This window comes from Palaemon carinicauda, chromosome 40 (genome assembly GCF_036898095.1).
Source record: "Palaemon carinicauda isolate YSFRI2023 chromosome 40, ASM3689809v2, whole genome shotgun sequence".
Classification (NCBI taxonomy): Eukaryota; Metazoa; Arthropoda; class Malacostraca; order Decapoda; family Palaemonidae; genus Palaemon; species Palaemon carinicauda.
Window position 1 is genome coordinate 2,726,947 of NC_090764.1, and position 18,396 is coordinate 2,745,342.

The 18,396-nt window shown below is 41.8% G+C and overlaps 1 protein-coding gene across 1 annotated transcript in view; it reads right to left on the reverse strand.

The window, feature by feature from the left end:
* Positions 1 to 15,131: 15,131 nt before the first annotated feature.
* Positions 15,132 to 18,396, reverse strand: part of LOC137631518 (trichohyalin-like) — a 91,335-nt gene continuing 88,070 nt past the window's right edge. The window contains exon 11 of the mRNA XM_068363268.1: positions 15,132 to 18,381. Within this exon, the coding sequence (XP_068219369.1) occupies positions 15,917 to 18,381 (2,465 nt within the window). The 3' untranslated portion in view covers positions 15,132 to 15,916. The remainder of the gene's footprint in view (positions 18,382 to 18,396) is intronic.

An 18,396-nucleotide genomic window follows, 5' to 3' on the forward strand; every position in this document is an offset into this window, starting at 1 on the left:
AATATTTCTAAATTAAATTGGATTTTCCTAAATATACAAACTACGTCTTGTATAGGAAACAAAGAATAGGTCTTAGCCAAATCCGATTCCTGAAATCAAGGCACACCGAGATAATAGACCACGCGCACACCTTTTTTTTATTGAAGATACCTGGTGGAGGGTATTGACCCCAAAATAATTGGGTTTATCATCATTATTGATAGCCAAACTACAGCCCCGCTTGGAAAAGCAGACTGCTACAAGACTAGTGGTGCCAACAGTGAAATTATACCAGTGAGGAAAGGGAATAGGAAATAAAGGAGTTTTAACAAAGGAAAACCATGGAGAGAACACAGCACATTACCTCTAAAAAAAACTATAGATAAGTAATGAATAAAAAAAAACACTTATAGCTTGCAAAGAAAATGTAACTGCAACAATAATGTGAATAACTTTGACTGGAGGTTATGAAAATGTACAACAAAGGCTAATTTTTGTAAAAAGAAAATGGAATTATATCAAACAAATAATTTGATGCTACATGAACTCCAAATTCAAATTGATAGCAATGTTTTGATTAAATAATTTCAGATTTGTTCCATCACCAACATGCAAAGCAATAAATCACTCCAGCCATATTTCAGAGCAAGCAATACTTACCGTACATTTTAGCAAATTAAAATTACCCGGATAATGTTATAATCTACATTGAGCAAACATATACTGCATGACAAGAGAAACAAATTAATCAAAATAAACATGAATACTAATGTCCATTTCTTTTAGCGATGCAGATTTGCACCGACTCGCAGCGGTGCCCTTTTAGCTGGGAAAAGTTTCCTGATCGCTGATTGGTTAGAATTATCTCGTCCAACCAATCAGCGATCAGGAAACTTTTCCGAGCTAAAAGGGCACCGCTGCGAGTCGGTGCAAATCTGCATCACTAAAAGAAATGGACTGTAGTTCACTTTGTGTATTCTTTTACCACTTTTTCTGAGAAAGTGGAACGAACATTTTTTCTTCAATATCATTCATCCAAATAAACATGAATACAGTGAACCCTCGCTACTTCGCGGTTCGACAATCGCGGATTCACCACTTCGCGGGGTTTTTCCATAACCCATATATATATACATATCGCGGATTTTCCGGAAAATTCGAAAATACCGCGAAATCTGAAGACCCCCAAATACGATATTTTGTTACCTGTAATTCCATTAATACTGTAATTAGTAATATCTGCTCTTACTGATTGTTCATTGCATTACATATGATATATAATTCAGCACAGAAAGAAATAAAACACGAAAAGAGAATGTGATCATACGATAATTCAGTACGTAGTAAAATTAAATCGAACATGAAACGCAAATCAGATGCAGTCATACCATATTAGAATGGTGTGTACTGTAATGGATGTGCTTCTTTTCCATGAATCTTTTGTATGTATACGTACGTAGTACAGTACTGCATCCAATAATATTCTTTGTTGCAAAAATCACATTTCGAATAAGCGTACGAGAGAGAGAGAGAGAGAGAGAGAGAGAGAGAGAGAGAGAGAGAGAGAGAGAGAGAGAGAGAGAGAGAGAGAGAGGCGTAAAATGTTATTTTCATTAGTAAAATAAATTTTTGAATATACTTACCCGATAATCATGTAGCTGTCAACTCTGTTGCCGACAGAAATCTACGGTCGGGATACGCCAGCGATCGCTATACAGGTGGGGGTGTACACAACAGCGCCATCTGTGGTCAGGTACTTCAGTACTTCTTGTCAACACCACCTCAATTTTTTCCTCGGTCCACTGGTTCTCTATGGGGAGGAAGGGTGGGTCAATTAAATCATGATTATCGGGTAAGTATATTCAAAAATTTATTTTACTAATGAAAATAACATTTTTCAATATTAATCTTACCCGATAATCATGTAGCTGATTCACACCCAGGGTGGTGGGTGGAGACCAGCATACATGTTAACAAAGAAGCTAAGTATCCCGTATTTTATTTTATTAGTTATTCAAAAATAACATAAAATAAATAAGTACCTGGTAAGGAAGACGACTTGAACCATTACTCTGCCTTTATTAAGTACGTCTTCCTTACTGAGCGTAGCGGTCCTCTTAGGATGCTGAACGACTCTTAGGTGCTGAAGTATAAAGGGCTGCAACCCATACTAAAGGACCTCATCACAACCTTTAACCTCGGCGCTTCTCAAGAAAGAATTGACCACCCGCCAAATCAACAAGAATGTGGAAGGCTTCTTAGCTGACCGTACAACCCATAAAAAGTATTCAAGAGAGAGGTTAAAAAGGTTATGGGATTATGGGAATGTAGTGGCTGAGCCCCCGCCTACTACTGCATTCGTTGCTACGAATGGTCCCAGGGTGTAAGTTCTCGTAAAGAGACTGGACATCTTTGAGATAGAATGATGCGAACACTGACATGCTTCTCCAATAGGTTGCATCCATAACACTCTGCAGAGAACGGTTCTGTTTGAAGGCCACTGAAGTAGCCACAGCTCTCACTTCATGTGTCCTTACCTTCAGCAAAGCAAGGTCTTCTTCCTTCAGATGAGAATGTGCTTCCCTAATCAGGAGCCTGAATTAGTAATAAACTGAGTTTTAGACCTTGGAAGAGAAGGCTTCCGATTGTCCTCGTAAAGGTTATGACCTTTTTAGATAGTACCTAAGAGCTCTAACTGGACAAAGTACTCTCTCCAGTTCGTTCCCCACCAAGTTGGACAGGCTTGGGATCTCGAACGACTTAGGCCAAGGACGTGAAGGAAGCTCGATTTAGCAAAAAACCGAGCTGCAAGGAACATGTAGCCGTTTCAGATGTGAAAATATGTTCCTGCTGAAGGCGTGGATCTCACTTACTCTTTTAGCTGTTGTCAAGCACACGAGGAAAGAGTTTTAATGTGAGGTCCTTAAAAGAGGCTGATTGGAGAGGTTCAAATCTTGATGACATAAGGAACCTTAGGACCACGTCTAGATTCCAGCCTGGAGTGGACAACCGACGTTCCTTTGAGGTCTCAAAAGACCTAAGGAGGTCCTGTAGATCTTTGTTGGTGGAAAGATCCAAGCCTCTGTGGCGGAAAACCGCTGCCAACATACTTCTGTAACCCTTGATCGTAGGAGCTGAAAGGGATCTTACGTTCCTTAGATGTAACAGGAAGTCAGCAATCTGGGTTACAGTGGTACTGGTTGAGGAAACTGCATTGGCCTTGTACCAGCTTCGGAAGACTTCCCCTTTAGACTGATAGACTCTGAGAGTGGATGTCCTCCTTGCTCTGGCAATCGCTCTGGCTGCCTCCTTCGAAAAGCCCCTAGCTCTTGAGAGTCTTTCGAAAGTCTGAAGGCAGTCAGACGAAGAGCGTGGAGGTTTGGGTGTACCTTCTTTACGTGAGGTAGACGTAGAAGGTCCACTCCTAGAGGAAGAGTCCTGGGAATGTCGACCAGCCATTGCAGTACCTCTATGAACCATTCTCTCGCGGGCCAGAGCGGAGCCAACCAACGTCAGCCGTGTCCCTTTGCGAGAGGCGAACTTCTGAAGTACCCTGTTGACAATCTTGAACGGCGGGAATGCATACAGGTCGAGATGGGACCAATCCAGCAGAAAAGCATCCACGTGAACTGCTGCTGGGTCTGGAATCGGAGAACAATACAACGGGAGCCTCTAGGTTATCGAGGTAGCGAACAGATCTATGGTTGGCTGACCCCACAGGGCCCAAAGTCTGCTGCAAACATTCTTGTGAAGGGTCCACTCTGTGGGGATGACCTGACCCTTCCGGCTAAGGCGATCTGCCATGACATTCATATCGCCCTGAATGAACCTCGTTACCAGCGTGAGCTTTCGATCTTTTGACCAGATGAGGAGGACCCTTGCGATCTAGAACAACTTCCACGAATGAGTCCCTCCCTGCTTGGAGATGTAAGCCAAGGCTGTGGTGTTGTCAGAGTCCACCTCCACCACCTTGTTAAGCTGGAGGGACTTGAAGTTTATCAAGGCCAGATGAACCGCCAACAGCTCCTTGCAATTGATGTGAAGTGTCCTTTGCTCCTGATTCCATGTTCCCGAGCATTCCTGTCCGTCCAAAGTCGCACCCCAGCCCGTGTCTGATGCGTCAGAGAAGAGACGGCGGTCGGGCTTCTGAACAGCCAAAGGTAGACTTCCTTGAGAAGAAAGCTGTTCTTTCACCACGTGAGAGTAGACCTCCTCTCTTCGGAAACAGGAACTGAGACCGTCTCTAGCGTCATGTCCTTTATCCAGTGAGCAGCTAGATGATACTGAAGGGGGCGGAGGTGGCGTCTCCCTAACTCGATGAACAGGGCCAGCGATGAAAGTGTCCCTGTTAGACTCATCCACTACCTGACTGAGCATCGGTTACTTCTCAGCATGCTCTGGATGCATTCTAGGGCTTGGTAGATCCTTGGGGCCGACGGAAAAGCCCGAAAAGCTCGACTCTGAAGATCCATACCCAGGTAGACAATGGTCTGGGATGGGACGAGCTGGGACTCCTCAAAATTGACCAGGAGGCCCAGTTCCTTGGTCAGATCCATAGTCCATCTGAGAATCTCCAGACAGCGACGACTTGTGGGAGCTCTTAAAAGCCAGTCGTCTGACGGAGCCGGACACAAGATCATGGTACTGCTGCACAGTCTGTGAACTGTCAACCATGGGGAAGCGAGGAAGTACAGCGACAACCCGAAGCTGTCTAGACTGTCTGGGTCGTACAGACAACTCCTTATCGGGTTGCTGAGGTTGCCGCACTGCGTCACAACAAGTCACTTCTGCTGGTTGTTGAACGTCTTCCCAGTGACACACTGACTCCGTAAACAAAAAATCCTCTAACAAGGACTAAGCTTGGACTGCATGTCTTGCAACAAAGCTCAAGGTCTATGGGAGCAGGTGTGGTAACAGACGGGGTTAGCGACTGAAGTGGAACCATTACCCTCCCTGGAAGCATGTTATGCTTAAATAAAAGTCCATAGGAGGCTAAGCAGCTAAAGGCTCCTCTCCAAATGACAGAGTCCTCAAGGGAATATCAGAAGGAGGGAGAATAGCACTTTCTCATCTACAGGAACCATATCCGAGAAAAGCTAAGTTCTCTCAGTGAGGGTTTCACTGGTGCAAAGCAGCAGACCAGAAGGCAACGTTATGAAACTGCTTGACAATCTTGTGAGTTGGCAACAACCAAAGATGTGTGACTGAGGAGCATGCGGTAAGGTATGCAGAGCATGCTGTATGCAGAGCATGCTGTATGTAGAGCATGCTGTAAGGAAAGCAGAGCATGTTGCATGGCGTGCGGCTTATGCTGCATGGGATGAGGCTCATGCTGCATGGGATGAGGCTCATGCTGCATGGTATGAGGCTCATGCTGCATGGGATGAGGCTCATGCTGCAAGGGATGAGGCTCATGCCGCATGCGTTGAGGAGGATGCCGCATAGTATGAGGCTCCTGCCTCATGGGTTGAGGCGGTTGCCGCATAGCATGAGGCTCCTGCCTCATGGTTTGAGGAGGATGCCGCATAGCATGAGGCTCCTGCCTCATGGGTTGAGGAGGATGCCGCATAGCATGAGGCTCCTGCCTCATGGGTTGAGGAGGATGCCGCATAGCATGAGGCTCCTGCCTCATGGGTAGAGGAGGTTGCCGCATAGCATGAGGCTCCTGCCTCATGGGTTGAGGAGGATGCCGCATAGCATGAGGCTCCTCATAGCATGAGGTCCCTGCCTCATGGGTTGAGGAGGATGCCGCATAGCATGAGGCTCCTCATAGCATGAGGCTCCTCATAGCATGAGGCTCCTGCCTCATGGGTTGAGGCGGCTGCCTCATAGCATGAGGTTCCTGCCTCAAGAGTTGCGTCTGCCTCAAGGGTTGAGGAGGTAGCTGCGCAGAGAGAGGCTCTTGCCTCAAGAGTTGAGGCGGTTGCCGCATAGCATGAGGCTGCTGCCTCAAGGATGGTGGAGGTTGCCGCAACGCATGAGGCTGCTGCCTCAAGGATGGAGGAGGTTGCCGCAACGCATGAGGCTCCTGCCTCATGGGTAGAGGAGGTTGCTGCGAAGCATGAGGCTCCTGCCTCAAGGGTTGAGGAGGTTGCCGCATAGCAAGAGGCTCCTGCCTCAAGGAAAGTGGAGGTTGCTGCATAGCGCTGGTACCTGGCAACTCCCAATGCGGCAGCTCACGCATGGAGGCAGGAGGAGCCTCAACATCATACGTCTGGCAGGGTGGACTGCGCAGAGGTGGAGGAGCGCTCGCAGGAGGAGGTGTGCTAACCTTCTCTGCCTGAAACTCCTGCATCAAAACCGCAAGCTGAGACTGCATTGTCTGCAGCATAGACCACTAGGGTCTATGAAAGACAACAACAAACGGAGCTACTGTCCGTGAGACTGAGGGTCTAAAACAGCTGGTGCGGCAACAGACGGAGTTACTGCCTGTTGCGGTACCACCTTGCCTCTCTGGGAGGTGTGCAGTTGTCGTACTGCAGCAAGTCCGAACTGACCCAGTGTTAATGGCTACACCTAGGAGTTGGACTTGCGCGGAAGGGACCGACTTGCACTAAAAGCTGCAAGATTTGGTCCATGGTTTCTGCGAGAAACCTCTTCCGCAGACGAGGAATAAATGGGCTCTCTCGTCTTTGTGTGGGTGGGGTGATCACGTCGGCTACGTGAGTTGGTTACACCCGAAACCACGGAGGGAAACGTCTGTTCGTCGATCAAGGCCTGATGAACCCATAAGTCCTTCGACGTTACTTCTCCCCTGCTTGGGAGCTTGTAAGAGGTCCCAGACTAGGCGAACAACTGGCACGAACAGACGAACCCTCGAACGCAACACTGTAACACTTTGCGCTTATCACTTTATCACTTTTGATTTTCTGTTTGCACTTATTTCACTGAACTCGAAACTTTAAGTGGTTTGTACCTGAAACACGCAATTCTATCCTTCATTAAAAGTTAGTAATCGCGAAAACAGTATTACAATGTAACAGAAAAACATAATGAAAGATAAATAATTCAGTGGCTGGAAAAGAGACTAAACACTAGATCAAATAAACTACGTTTAAAATCTCTCACCGCAAAAAGCCTGGGAACAAGAATAAAACTCTAGAAACGTTTACCTTCTTCCCCTAAAGAGACTAGGGAGAAGAGCAAAAACGATAACAACGTTACCCGCTTGAACGAAACGTTTACCCTCCTCTCTCTCCCTCCGTCTCTATCTCTCTCTCTCTCTCTTTGACTTAGAACCTGAGAGATGAGCCCAATTATATATATCGTTAAAACATATTATTGTTAAAGGAAAAAAAAAAAAAAAAAAAAACTGAAAGATTTCCCAAATAAAAAGTTCCTTTATTAGAATAAAAACCATTTAAGCTAAGAAAGAATGAACAAAACGCTAGAATCGGTTTACTCTTACTGCAACGTGAAACCGTGAATCTCTCTCTCTATCGTAACGATAGAGCGCAAGTTGAACGTTCTGAACGTCAACAACTGCAGAGACAAAACAAAACGTTAGTTCAACTTTGAAAACAGTACGAGACTATCAAAGAAATTCTTTCAAAAACATTAAAATAGCATAAAATGTTAACAGGTAAAAACGAAATGACGGGCTCAATATTAATTAACTTCGGTTCCAAGAAAAGACCGCCTACTATTAGGAAAGGTCGCATTTTGTTAATCGAAGAGGCCTATAAAAGGCGGAGAGATATAAAATAAATCTATAACTTTGTTAAGCAAAATTAAGAAAGAGAGTCTATACTCTCTTCAACACCAACACTTCCGACTAAGGGAAGGGTCGGCCATTTAAAAGTGAAAGAGAGTTCATACTCTCTTCGTCACCAAAATTAAATCAAATTAATTCCAAAAAACTTGCTAAGCTAATGATAAAGCTTCCTGAATAGCGAAGGCTAAACTCTAGAGCAAATACATCACCAAATCGTGAACAATAACTCAAGAATCAACAGCGTATCCATGTAGGTCTAGCCGGAGGCACGACAGAGGAAAAATTGAGGTGGTGTTGACAAGAAGTACTGGAGTACCTGACCACAGATGGCGCTGTTGTGTACACCCCCACCTGTATAGCGATCGCTGGCGTATCCCGACCGTAGATTTCTGTCGGCAACAGAGTTGACAGCTACATGATTATCGGGTAAGATTAATATTGAAAAATAGCGTACGTAAATTTTTATTATTATTATTGTTGTTGTTGTTAATAAAATTATTATTGTTATTATTATTATCATTATTATTATTACTGTACAGTATTATTATCATTATTTATTATTATTAAGGTATTGTACTTAATCTACGTACGTTCAGTATGCGCGGGGCATCTTCTATGAGTAACCAATGCATCATAGTACTGTAAGACGGGTTGTGATTGGTTCAAGCGCTGATAGATGACGAATCAGAACTCAAGTTTTGTTATCTAGCCTGTGATTGGTGTTTTGCCCGCATCTTCTACCCGCAGCATCAAAGTTCTCGCGGGGCTGGATCGTTCACTTTCTCTTACCGCGTATCGCTGAGTAGACGTTCTTAAGTTTGTGAAGTTTAATCTGTGCTGTGTGCGACCTTTTTTAAGTTGAACTTTTTGTTACAGTACTGTACGTAAATCCTACTGTAATGGCTCCCAAGCGTTCTGCTTCTCTTAAGGCTGGTAGTGAGCCTAAACGCCACCGAAGGATGATGACGATAGCTGAGAAGGTTATGCTTCTCGACATGTTAAAAGATGGTAGAAGTTACGCGGCCGCCGGCCGCCATTTTGGCATCAACGAATCCACCGTTCGCTATATCAAAAAGGACGAGGCGAACATTAGAAAGACGGCTGCAATCACCTTTAGCAGATCAGCGAAGCGAGTCGTTACAACGCGTAATAAAACGATCGTACGCATGGAAGGTGCTTTAGCTGTGTGGATTGCCGACTGCCGGAAGAAGAACATAGCGTTGGATACGAACACCATCCAAACAAAGGCTTTGAGTTTATATGAGAATTTTGCTGCAAAGGAACCTAAAGACGACGACGGCAACCATGCTGAAGATGATGATGATGCAGATGATCCTCAACCAGGGACATCCACTGATTCCCAGCCTCAGAAACGTTTTTCCGCAAGCAAAGGATGGTTCGCGAAGTTTCAGAAACGCTTCGCCCTGAAAAGCGTTTCCCTGCATGGGGAGTCTGCTTCCGCTGACACTGCCGCTGCTGAAACTTACGTGAACCAGACGTTCAAGAATATTATCGCCGAAGGTGGATACAAGCCGGAACAAGTCTTTAATATGGATGAGACTGGCTTGTTTTGGAAGAGAATGCCGTCGCGAACTTTCCTGTTCAAAGAGGAAGCCAAAGCCTCTGGCTTTAAGGCATTCAAGGATCGCGTTACCCTCGTGATGTGTGGCAATGCTGCTGGATTTTTGTTAAAGCCGGGGCTTATTTATAAGTCGAAAAATCCTCGCGCTTTGAAAAATAAAAATAAGAATCTCCTTCCCGTGTACTGGATGCATAATCAAAAAGCATGGATTACGAAGATGCTGACCTCCAACTGGTTCCACCAGTGTTTTATCTCGCAAGTCAGCAAATATCTCGTAGAGAAGGGCTTGCCATTCAAGATCCTTCTCCTTATGGATAACGCTGGTGGACACGCAACTGACCTGTCGCATGAGGGCATTCAGGTTGAGTTCCTGCCACCCAACACCACGTCATTAATTCAACCGATGGACCAGGGGGTTATCAGGGCGTTCAAGGCCCTCTACACGAAGAATACCTTGGCGGACCTCGTTGCGTGTGTGGATGCTGCCCAAGATGACGAGGATGAAGATTTCAACTTGAAGGCGTACTGGCGGCAGTACACCATAGCCACGTGCCTGCAGAATATTCAGAAGGCACTTCAAGAGATGAAACCTGCAACCGTGAATGCGAGCTGGAAGAAGTTGTGGCCCGATATTGTTTACGACGACAAGGGATTTACTCCGTCGGAAATCCAACACTCTGCAATACGGAAATCTGTGCAGTTGGCTGCCATAATTGGAGGTGACGGGTTTGGCGACATGACGACTGAAGACGTCGACGAGTTGTTGGACTGCCATTCCCAGCCCCTAACTGACGCAGACCTCGAAGACCTGACGAAATCGGCAAGTGAGGAAGAGAGTGATACCCAGGAAGAGACCCAAGAAAATGTCGAAGAAACGGGCTTAACATTAGAACGGCTTGCCAAGTTCTGCAACCATATCAAGGAGGCAAAAGAAATGTTACAAGAGTGGGACGAGGATATGGGTCGCTCGATGCAATTCTCCAACAAGGTCGATGACATCATGACTCCCTACAGGATGCTCTTGGATCGAAAAAAGAAGCAGCGGCAACAACTTCCGATCACAATGTTCTTCCAGCCTCGCAAAAAAGAGCCAGTTCCTCCTGCTAGTACGCCTTCGGAAGAAATTGAAGAAGTTTCCCAGGAAGAAGTTGAAGAGGTGTCCCAGGAAAAGACACCTCCGTCTGAAGAGACGTAAAATACTATCATTGACTGCACAGTAGAACACATCATCAGCTTCATCATCATCATTTCTACTGTGCAGCAAATTCATCGCCATCACCATTCAAGTTTTTCTTCAACTTCTTTCGTGGTGAGTACAGTAACAATCTTTATTTTTTACTTTAATATTCTTACTGCCTGTTTTATAGTTTAGTAATGTACGTACTGTATGCATTAAGTTAAAGGGAAGGTTTTAAAAGTCTACATGTTGTAACCTATCATATTTTTTTTGTTTAAAATTTACATTTACGTACGTAAAACAATCTCTCTCTCTCTCTCTCTCTCTCTCTCTCGTAAATTGTTTTCCTGCTTTGCTACGTACAATACTGTATAATTTATATTTGTAAGGTAACATATTTTGTAAATGCTTTTACTGTAAATACTGTATGTACTGTATCATTATTTATCACTATCATCATGCGCGTTAAATGCCTTGTTTGTTCTGAGCGTGGTTGTTTACTGAGCGTACACGCCGTCGTTTCAGGCGGCGTCATAAAGAAAAAGATTTCATTTGGAAGTCCTAAGAAAAATACGTAAACTAAAACATTGGTAATAAAAAAATCAACATACAGTACTGTATAATCAATATAATCGATGCAAAAACTAACCTATACATATATGTGTACACTAAATGAGTTTGTTTCTTCATTATGATCAGAGATGAACGTAAACAAAACATTGGTTGCCATTTTTTATCGTGCTTTTTAGGTGTTTAGGAAATGCATGATATAAAATCGCCTTTAATATTTGTGCCTGTTTTAGTTTAGGGTGCATTAAGTGTTCTGTACATTAAAGGGTGGTTTGTTAACAGTACTACGTACAAGGGAAGGTTTTAAAAGTCCGAATATACATGTTAAATAAATAGGTAAATATGATGTCACTACTTCGCGGATTTTCACCTATCGCGCCCGCGTCTGGAACCTATCTACCGCGATAAACGAGGGTTCACCTAGTTTTATTAATATGTTTTTTATAATTTTTCTGAAAAAGTGGAACGAACATTTTTTCTTCAATATCATTCATCCAAATAAACATGAATACTAGTTGACTTAGTATGTTTTTTTTATCACTTTTTTCTGAAAAAGTGGAACAAACATTTCTTCTTCAATATCATACTGTGTAAAGTAAAACGCTTAAGACCAGACTATAGTATATTTAAGTTTTTGTTGACCGTAAATCAGCAGTTATGCAACACATTATGCATACTGGTTTTATAAAATTTGGAGGACATACACAATTCTTCTATACTTACCATCGATCTCACCATAGAAGTCTGCCTTTACAATATCAATGTCACTTTAGTACCAAAGAATCAAAACTGCCCAGACAATGAGGGCAAACCTCACAGTGACTGTATTAATACCGGTAGCCTATTGGAACTGTTCCCATCTCTCAAGGCTGAAAGGATCCAGAAGTACTTGTAACTTAACCGTCCTTGCAAGCTAGGGACTGGGATTTTGACGAGGCTATGGTCCGACCTGCTGAGTCATCAGCAGCCATTGCCTGACCCTCCTTTGTCCCAGCTTGGGTGGAGAGGGGACTAGGCACTCGTCATATGTAAATACGGTCGACCTCTGGGACTTTCTAAACAGTGTACACTCAAACTCTCTGTAATAAAAAGGCACATGATCTGTCCTTATGTCAAAGTATTCTTCAGTCATCTGAAATAGTATTACTGAATTAACTTTTTTCCTGTAAAAATAACCATAAATTATTATAATCTAACAGAATAATCTGACCAGAATATACATCAATACAACATAAATAATTCATATTTTTTTTCCAAATACATATGAAGCGTTGCACATTCACAACTAATAATTTTCTTGCTAAACACAAAGTGTAATTCATATGGTATGATACAATTGAAATAAATTGAGTCTTAACACTTCCTCTCACATAAAACTTGGACATCAATCAACTTAGTAATATAGACAAAGCAAATAAACTGTCGAAGATGACTAAATATAATGTCATCACAGAAATAAATAACCACTTGATTTCACACTCAATGTTGAAACATTCTTGAACAGTATGAAGTCATAGTTTTTGTTTGATATTGTCTAATCACTCTTCACCATTTTCATCACATGACAGTTCTGTACTTCACCAAAAGGTGTAACTTCAAGAAATTAATTTCACAAGAATTATCTTCAAATTACAATGTCTTTCTTTAATCACCTAATATTTAGGTACGCAAATTAGTTAAGATTCCTTCTTTTCTCTACGTATTACTTAAGTCATGCTTCATGTTCAAAAATAAAATAAAATGTACTAGATTTGTCATCTAAAGCACCAACTCTCACAAATAAAATTATTCACATTTTAGAAATTTCTAGGAATTGTTTTCGAGCGTTTTCTACGCACTTACTATACGACGTCTACCACTTTTAGTAGAGAAAATGTCCACTGCAAAATAGTTCAACGCTCCTGAAATTAGAATGCTGTATTTACATATACTGTACCACTACACGATGCGTACATTAAATTTGCTCATGAACTATTTTCATCCTTAATGTTCCATTTTCACATTCTGTAAAGAGATGGCCATTTACAAAATAAACATAAGTATTTTGGAATTATAAACCTTCTGTTATTGTTATACAAAAGACAGTAGTTTTCACACCTTAAATATACAAGCAAAATAAAAATGGCATTACACTTATAGTAATTGTATAACAAACATGAACAATTACTTATCAAATTTAAACAGATTTTAAGTCTATAGACAACCTGATTTTACTGACACCATTTGGTCAAGCTATCAGACAAAGAACAGAGAACGACAGTGCCAGATAAAATTAACAAAACAGTAGTTAACCTATATGCGTGACTGGAAACACATACTTTTCAATCTTCTACTAATCATATATTTCTCAATACTAGGATGGAGAGAGCACAGCGAGCTATGGGTTGAAATTAATGTGTTTCAAGTACTTAAGAAAGAAATGATACATACATATCTTATGAATTCTAGCCAATTTCCTATTCCAATTCTTAGTCATATATTTATAACTAGCTTGTCACAGTCAATTCAAATGACCTGACAAATAGAAGGGTACAAAACCATAGTTATAGCTGTGGGAATGTCCGTAAAAAAACAGAACAATAAGACCTCTTGGTCACAATTGCTTGTTCCACCTAATACACATAAACGTGGTGCAGAAGCAGCAGGAAAATATGACATATATCAAAAGAAAACTAATCTTTAGTTAAGTATGTAACATAGGAGAGCAAAGAAGTTCATGATATCATGAATAATCTTTTTTTTAACTTTACTAAAACATATGCGCAGTCCAACGTTTCTAAAAGGGGATTTTACTTCAGCTGTGAAGTATAGATCACAAAAAAGTCCCGCTGAAGGCCATTCCTTCGTATGGGTAGTTTTAGATGAATGGTCAGGAAATCTACTTACCTTTCTAGAATTGCTTTCACAATTGGGCGTTTGGAGGTTTATGGGAAATACGTTTAAATAAAACTAATATACTGTACTCTAGAACCTTGGTCAAAATATATAGTCAAACATTAGGTAGAGGAGATCCATACGCTGTTCCTACTAAGATCACAATGGTGCCGTCAATCATTTTATTCATCCTTAGTATGATCAAGATAAAAAATGTGTGAAATATAATTAAAGATTTTTTTCAAATGAAGGCAAAATCAAACAAGGAAATATGAAAGAGGTTAGAAACTAAATTTGATAACTTAGTCTAATAGCTTTCACACATGATTAAACATAGGTAAAGCACAGCTATTCATGCTGGTGAAAAGTGCACCAATGTCTTTTTTTTAAGTTTCTGTGTTGACCAGACGGGACAATTAACCAAGATGTTTATCAATTCTTACAGTAAAAACCTATACTGTATAAAATATTCCCAATAGTCTCAAAAGTTGCTTGCTTACTGCTATAAGGTCGATACTTAATGAAATCAAATAGAATACTATACAATAAAATCACAGGTTCAAGAATCAGAGCGTGAATAACAATGCTAAAAAATATCTCCTTTCAAGGTAGGTAATACTTCACTGTTCAATCTGCACTGGAAAAACATTCCTTTGAATAATACTTTAATTTCTTTAATTCTGGTTTTATAACTTTCCTTGCATATGTTGGGATGCAAGTACCCTTTTGAAAAGAAGTTTCCAGTTTCTTTTATAAAGCAGTTCAATAAAATGTTGCATTGACCCATGATGTATTGAAATAATAAAGTTTACCACTCACCTAAAAGTACCCAGTATAGTATGCACAACAGAAAATAATTGGTTGAGATTTTAAAGAATTTTTAAAAAAGAAAACATCCTTTAACAAACCAAAGTCATCACTTGCCTGAATAAACATTCAATCTCACATTTCATGCTGAAATAACCAACAAGGTTATACATAACTAAACACTATAGTCCATTTCTTTTAGCGAGGCAGATTTGCACCGACTCGCGGCGGTGCCCTTTTTGCTCGGAAAAGTTTCCTGATCGCTGATTGGTTCGACAAGATAATTCTAACCAATCAGCGATCAGGAAACTTTTCCGAGCTAAAAGGGCATCGCTGCAAGTCAGTGCAAATCTGTCTCGCTAAAAGAAATGGACTATAGTTAAACGGGCAGAAACACTGATTACTAAAAAATATTTCTGCCAGTGTAAAAGTAAAATGCTCAGCAGGCATTCTCGATTCAGGAGATTTTATGTAACACTAAACTACTGCTTTGAGAAATTTCTATCTAGAAATTGCACACTTTCCCTCTCTGACATGACCATTGAAATGGCATCAGTAAAGGGTAACAGGTTTAAGATTACCAGGAACATAATACTGTAACTATAAATATATGATGATGTACACTCGAATTGATGAAATGAGCGAATACTCGTGTTCTTATATTACTTCACTTTATCATAAACACGCACTTTTGATCCAGTCTATGTTTTTCTATATAAATCATATATAGTTTAGTGATCTTTCCACTATACTGTACGATCTTTCGTGTGAAAGATGCCACACTTTCCACAGATAGTTAAAATGTCAATCTACACCACAACTATCTCTTCTGTCCTTACACCTGAAGATTCCTAAAAGACCACTAATATTTTACCAGTGTAAAATAACCTGAAAAAGAGCACAAGTTTTTATTGATTGGTCAATCTTTCTCTTGTTAGTAAATGAAAGTAGAATATTTTTAAGAATGTATAAACTGACATAGAATATTCACAGCATTAAATAAATGTAATAAACACTAAGCCATATCCACTTTGATATGAATGGCTATATTTTAAACTGTCTTTCAGAAAAAAGTTCTCTGAAAAAGAAACATTCACACTCAAGTTCAAAAACACTATTTGCGAGGATCAGTACAACTTTATTTACACTTTGTTCATGATCCCTTTGTCTTTATTCATCTAATTAACCTGAAAAGAAAAATTTAAAACACTGCTCAGTCTCTTCTGCTTTCCTTCTTCTTTTTCTTTTTCTTATGTTTACGCTTTCTATCACTACTTCTTTCATCTCTCTTTTTCTTGCCATTCTTTCTTTGCTTTCTATGATGGCTCTTATGCTGGGTATCACCATCATCATCATCAGAATCATCACCAGAATCTCTCTCACTTTCATAACTGTCCTTCCCTTTCCTTCCACTGCTTTCACTGTATTCTCTCTTTTTACGAGCGTCTTTTCCATTCATCGACTCGCCATCACTTTCTGAACTGATTCTGGAGTCCTGTTTATCAAAATTTAGTCTGCCTTTCCTTTCACTTCTTTCTTCACGACCGTCCCTGTCAAACACTTTGACGTCACGCCTCTCGGGGTATTCCCTACCGTGACCGCTTCGTCTGGGCTGGATTTCTACGCCTCTTCCACTCGGTCTTTCCCTGCCACGATCAAAATCTAACCTGTCTTTTAATTTCAACTGCTCGCCACGTCCCCTATTTTCGATATTGAACCGAGCATCACTCTGACTTTTCCGAGCTGGTTTTCTACCATGATCGTATCCAGGGTTATATTTCGAATGTGCGACGTTTGGTTCCCGCTTCACAAAACTTAATCTGTCTTTTACGGACCCTTCTTTTCTCGCGCCTTTCTCTCTTTCCAAATCGGCTCTCATGACCTGCGTTTTCCATCTGCCATCAATTGAAAGTTTATTCGCATTGTATCCCGATGCTTTGTCATCATTAGCCTCAAATCCACTGTCCTTAATGTCTCTACTTCTATAACCATCCCCTCGCTCTCTCCCTTTCAAAGGACCGACGTTTTCACGATTTCTGAATCGACCGGGTTCCTGTTTAATGTTTTCTGGGGAAAACTCTCTTGGACTGAGATCCTTATCTCCATAATCCTTTCTTATTTCACTTTCCTCTTTCACTATGTTTTCCTCTGGGAAAGTTTTGCCGAAGTCAAGCTTCTTGGAGCTTAATTCCTCCCTACGACTATCGCCCGAAAACTTGTCTGCTGATTTCCTTGCAAAATATAGCCTCCCATCAACGCCTAAGCTGCGATCCCGTATAGGCTTCTCTGGTGGAAAATTTCTCTCCTCTGATAGAGCTCTGTGGCTCGATTCCCTCTCTCTCGATCGGTATCTTTCTTTTTCCCTCATATCTTGATGACCAGGTTGAGCTCTCTCTTCTTCTAAAGGATTTTGCTCAGTATTTTGTTTATCTGTTACTTCTCTGTCTGCAAGACTTTCAAAATACCTCTGGTACATGTCACGATAATGATCTCCAGCGGTCAACTCTTTGTGCCTCCAATTATCATGTTCGTGATACTCAGAATAACCAGGGTAGTTCCAACCCCGTCCTCGTCCACGCCAGTTGCGACCCCAGCGTCCACGAGAGCCTCTCGCGTAATTCATGTGTCCCCTCCAACCGCCACCTCTTGAATAATAATCGTAGGAATAAGTGTCTTCCTGTGCTTCATCCGGATAATAATCATGAAAGTACTGCTCCTCCGGATCACTCGAGAGCTCAAGGTCACTCTCGCGTAAATCGTCGTAGTTTATGTCGTTGGCACTCTTCTTATCGTCATTCTTATCTTTGTGGCGTTCACTCCTGTGCTTGTACCGACGCTTACTGCCTGAGTGGCTGGAATGTTCCTCGCTGCTGGAATGTCTTCGTCTTTTGGTTCTTCCGTGGCTTCTGGACCGAGACCTTGAACGAGAACGAGACTTGGAGCGTTTTCGGGACCTACTTCTGGTACGCTTCTGGGAATTGGATCTCGACTTTGAACGAGATCTAGCACGACTGGATTTAGATCTAGAACGAGTCTTTCTAGATCTCGATCTCGATCGATTCGACCTTGATTTCGACCCCGATCGCGAACGCTTTGACCTAGAACGAGAACGTGTTCTTGATCTTTTAGACTTGGATCTGGATCTGGATCTTGACCTTGACCTCGACCTTGTTCTCTTTGATCTGGACCTTGACCTACGCCTGGAACCCGATCTCCTAGATCTTGATCTTGAACGATATCGCCTGGACCTTGAGCGGGACCGGGACCTCGACCGCGAGTAAGACCTTGACCTTGAATCGTCATCTAACACTTCCCCTCTTTTGAACCAAGTCTCTTTAGGTTTGTGAGTTTCCAGCGGTTTCTTATTTTCGTCGTAGCCATAGCCACCGCCTTGCCACGAACCACGGAACCCTCTGCCTCTATCCCTGAATCCTCTGCCTCGATCTCTAAATCCCCGGCCTCTCCAAGGCCCTCTGGGGAACCTCCATCTTCCTCGGCCTCTTCCTCGACCTCGATCGTAACCTTCATTGTAACCCCATTCTTCTGGGTAATTATGACCATCTTGATAGTTATATTTATCATAGTAAGGCATAAAAGGTTTAACTCCCTCAGGATGAAGACCCTGAAGATTGGGATTATTCAATTCTTCTTTATCCATGTGATCCATACGCATGTGACCTGTAAAGAAACAGA